The sequence below is a fragment of the Triturus cristatus genome, chromosome 7 (assembly GCF_964204655.1).
Source record: "Triturus cristatus chromosome 7, aTriCri1.1, whole genome shotgun sequence".
NCBI classification, from domain to species: Eukaryota; Metazoa; Chordata; class Amphibia; order Caudata; family Salamandridae; genus Triturus; species Triturus cristatus.
In genome coordinates this window covers 1,161,594,700-1,161,598,665 of record NC_140590.1, presented here as the reverse complement: position 1 = coordinate 1,161,598,665, position 3,966 = coordinate 1,161,594,700, and the positions used below count along the sequence as shown (strand labels likewise).

The 3,966-nt window shown below is 39.5% G+C and overlaps 1 protein-coding gene across 1 annotated transcript; it reads left to right on the top strand.

Annotated features, from left to right (window-relative positions):
• The first annotated feature begins 1,786 nt into the window (after positions 1 to 1,786).
• On the top strand, positions 1,787 to 3,352 carry LOC146811327 (zinc finger MYM-type protein 1-like). Its single transcript, XM_085615059.1, has one exon. The coding sequence runs from the start codon at positions 1,787 to 1,789 to the stop codon at positions 3,350 to 3,352; it is 1,566 nt and encodes a 521-aa protein (XP_085471185.1).
• The last annotated feature ends 614 nt before the right edge of the window (positions 3,353 to 3,966 follow it).

The window sequence follows — 3,966 nt, the reverse complement described above, 5'->3', positions numbered from 1 at the left end:
GTTTTTTTACGGAGTTTTATATAGCACAAACTTGTCCCGAAGGTATTGGGTATCAAAGCGCTTTACATAGCACCAGTTGCGTTACATGAGGACACATTCATTTTTGTTAGGCACGGGGACATTAAGCGATTTGCCCAGAATCACAGGATGTTCAGCGTCCTTGCCGAGACACTAACCAATTTGAGGTCGACCACCCTAGCCATTAGGCAAACTCCTCTCCTCTCTTGTATCTCTCCCTTGAATAATCACCTTCTTGCATCCATTCCTCCAGTGCCTGCCTTCAAGTATCCCTTACTCCAACTCTCTACATCAATAGTTGGTATGGTTAAGCTACCGTAGTGTTTAATAATAATGCTTTGTATTTTCCTTCCTTTTAGGCAGAATTGGTGGAACAAAACCCACAATTACAATCTTTGTGGTGTACACAAAATATTCTTACTGCTGCCTTCATATTCGTGCACTCTACTACAACATTGACTTTCTACAATTACATTTTAATCAAAGAAATGAGCAAACAGCCAAGAAAGTATTTAAGCGGTGCTCAAAAGCGGCAAATTAAATCAAAACAAGAGCAGTTTAAAGGCAAATTTATGAACATTGACTCTATGTTTAGGTGTCAAGGTGATCATGACGCATCATCATCTCATGCATCATTACCAGAAGGTGATGCAGCTGCATCAACAACAGGAGACAAAGCAGCATTGCCACAATCCCAATTGGTCCCACCACATGACAAAACATTACAGTGCTCTGATCAAACCACAGATGTACCTTTTAGCATTGAAGCACCAGTAATGCAGGCAACAACAACTACTGTAGGAAACAGAGAAAGTAAAACAGATGTGTCAGCAGTGCCTCCATCTATTACAGGAGTCAGAGAAATTGCAGGTACAGCAGCTAGGCCTACACTGCTACCAGTGACTGTAGAAAGCTCAGAAACTGATAATACACCATCAGCAGATGCATCTCTGAGTCTAATATTACAAACAAGTGAAGGAAGTGCTGAAATTGTAAGTGCACCAGATGTATCACTGCTGCTACCAGTAGCTAAAGAAAGTGAAGAACCTACACATGTGCTACTTGTGTCTGAAGTATTGCCAAACATTGAAGAAGAAACTGAAGACATTATGAGTAAGGATGTGGAATTACATTTAAAAGAACTAGAATCAAGCAATACCCAGTTTTGCCAGGATTTGTACCAGAGTGATAGAGGGAACTTTTTAGACAAACCATGGCATGATGCAGAGTTACGAAGGTTTGTCATCAGAAGTGGCCCATGCAAGCCTAGAGGACCCTTCCCACGAGATAATAAAAATAGGTGCTTTTCCACAAAGTACTACTACAAGGAAAATAGGACTGGAGATAAGACTCCAAGACTGTGGTTGTGCTACTCTTTAAAAATGGACAGTGCATACTGTGAACCTTGGAAGATGGAGGCAAGATGAGACGATCGATATACAACTAGAATCAGACGACAAAGACCAGGTGAACTATTGGACACAAATTCTGAGTAGGATCATCGATGTTACACTTCTGTTGTCAACTTGCAATTTACCTTTCAGAGGACATAGAGAAACACTGAAAGAAAAAGATGGTGGGAACTTTCTGGCAGTCATTGAACTTTTGGCCAAATATGATCCTGTTTTAAACCATCTGATTACAACAGAGAGTAGAGTTAAATACTTGAGTCCTGCTATTCAAAATGAGCTGATTGAAATGCTTTCGAATAAAGTGCAAAGTGAGATAGTAAGTGAAATAAAAAAAAGCACCATTTTACTCTGTTATAATGGACACAACACAGGACATTAAAAAAGAAGACCAATTATGCCTGGTTATCCGATATGTAACACTGTGCCTTAATACTGATGACATTCCAACTGAAATCAAAATTAATGAAAGCTTTGTTGGTTTCTATAAAATTACAGACCAAAGTGCTGAGGGGATAGCAACAGAACTTGTAAACCTTATAGAGGACAAAGGCCTAGTGCTTAATAAATGTAGAGGTCAGGGATATGATGGTGCCAGCACAATGAGTGGTATATATAGTGGAGTGCAAACCAGAATACGACAGAAAGAACCCAATGCAGTCTATGTACACTGTGCTGCTCATAATCTAAATTTAGTGTTGAATGATGCCTGCATGCACATTCCTGAAATTACAGAATTTTATGACATTATACAGAAATTATATTTATTTTTCAGCCAAAGCATCAAACGGTGGGAACTTCTTACCATTACAAAAGAGAGCACAACTCATTCAAAGCCAACACTGAAGAGACTCTGTCCAACACGTTGGGCATCCAGACATGATGCTCTCCATGCTGTACGCTATCGGTTTATGGACATCATGAGAGCACTCACTACCATTTTACTGCAGTCTAAAAAGGTTGAGGAGCGCGCAGAAGCTCAGGGTCTTAGGAAGTGCATGGAGACTTTTGAGTTTGTGGTAATGGTTGTAATCCAGTCCAAAGTGCTGGAGACAATAAATATTGTGTCCAAACTGCTTCAGTCTACAGATCTGGACCTTTTACAAGCATCAAATATGTTAAGTAGCTCAGCGAATACGTTTGCCAGTTTCAGAGAACAGTTTGAAGATGTTAAAAGCTCAGCATCTTTACTTGCAGCTGCATGGGGAATTCAATTGCATTTTACACAAAAACGACTACGACGCAAAAAAAAGCACTTCGATGAACTCTGTGAAGACCAAAGACTGTGCAATCCTGAAGACAATTTTAAGGTGTCTGTGTTTTATGCTAACATAGATATTGTTGTACATCAGATAAAAACTCGATTTACTGGTATGAACACCATAATCCAATGCTTTAATTTCATGCTGCCTTCAGAAATCCTCAGAGCTAGTGAGGAGGAGTTGTTTGAAGCAGCCATGACCCTGGCAGCTCATTACGAAAAAGACTTGTCCCTAGATTTTCCACAACAACTCATCGCTTTCAAAGCAGTGTTGAAAGAACAAATACAACTTATCTCAGGTGGCACAATGAAGGATCTGGCTGACCTTTTATTTTTGAGAAACCATGCAATTCTGCCCAGTGTTTTGGATGTTGCAACAGCACTGAAACTTTTTCTAACAATTCCCGTTACTGTAGCCAGTGCAGAAAGGTCCTTTTCAAAGTTAAAATTAATCAAAAACTATCTCCGAAGCACAATGACGCAGGAAAGGCTGTCGGGGCTTGCAACCTTAAGCATTGAGAGTGATCGAGCAAAAAAAATAAATGTGAAAGCTTTAACAGAAGAGTTTGCACGAAGAAAGGCTAAGAGGCAAACATTCTTTCAGTCAAGTACATCTCTCCAATTCAGTGAACCGAGCAGTAGTAGCCTTCAACCACCAGTCTAATTTGCCAGTCACTCTTCCTGGTGTAAGCAGTCTTCGGCCTTGTGTTCACTCTCTAAGTATTGGTTTCTGCTGTACCAGCCTTCAAACTCCGCAATACATTTCATGAGGCTCCTGCAAGTACTGTTCCTACTTCAAGTCTGATTTTCTAAATATATCTGCTTTGAGTTCCATGAAGAAGCAGTAAGTAATATGGTATTCTGCCAGTTTATCATACTTTAAATGTTGTTTGCTTATATATAGGCTACCTCAATATTCTGAACATACGTTTATAGAGGCAAGAAGAAATGTATTCAGTTTAACCTGACAAATATACACCCCCTTGACACTTCCTTTTGCACAGACAAAAGGGGCATTATTTGAGTAAACAGCTTTGTTTATTTTGCTGCTAAGCTTGTTATTGTTTTGCGGGCCACTTCAATATTTGCGCCTTTATGCACAAACTAAAGGGGCATACTTTGTCGCAACTGGTTGAATGTTTATGCTCCTAAACTTATTGTTTTTATCACACACGTTAAAATATTTGCACCTTTATGCACAAATAAAAGGGGCATTGTTTGACTGGACGGGTTTGATGTTTATGCTGCTAAATTGTTATTACTTTACCAGGCACTTTG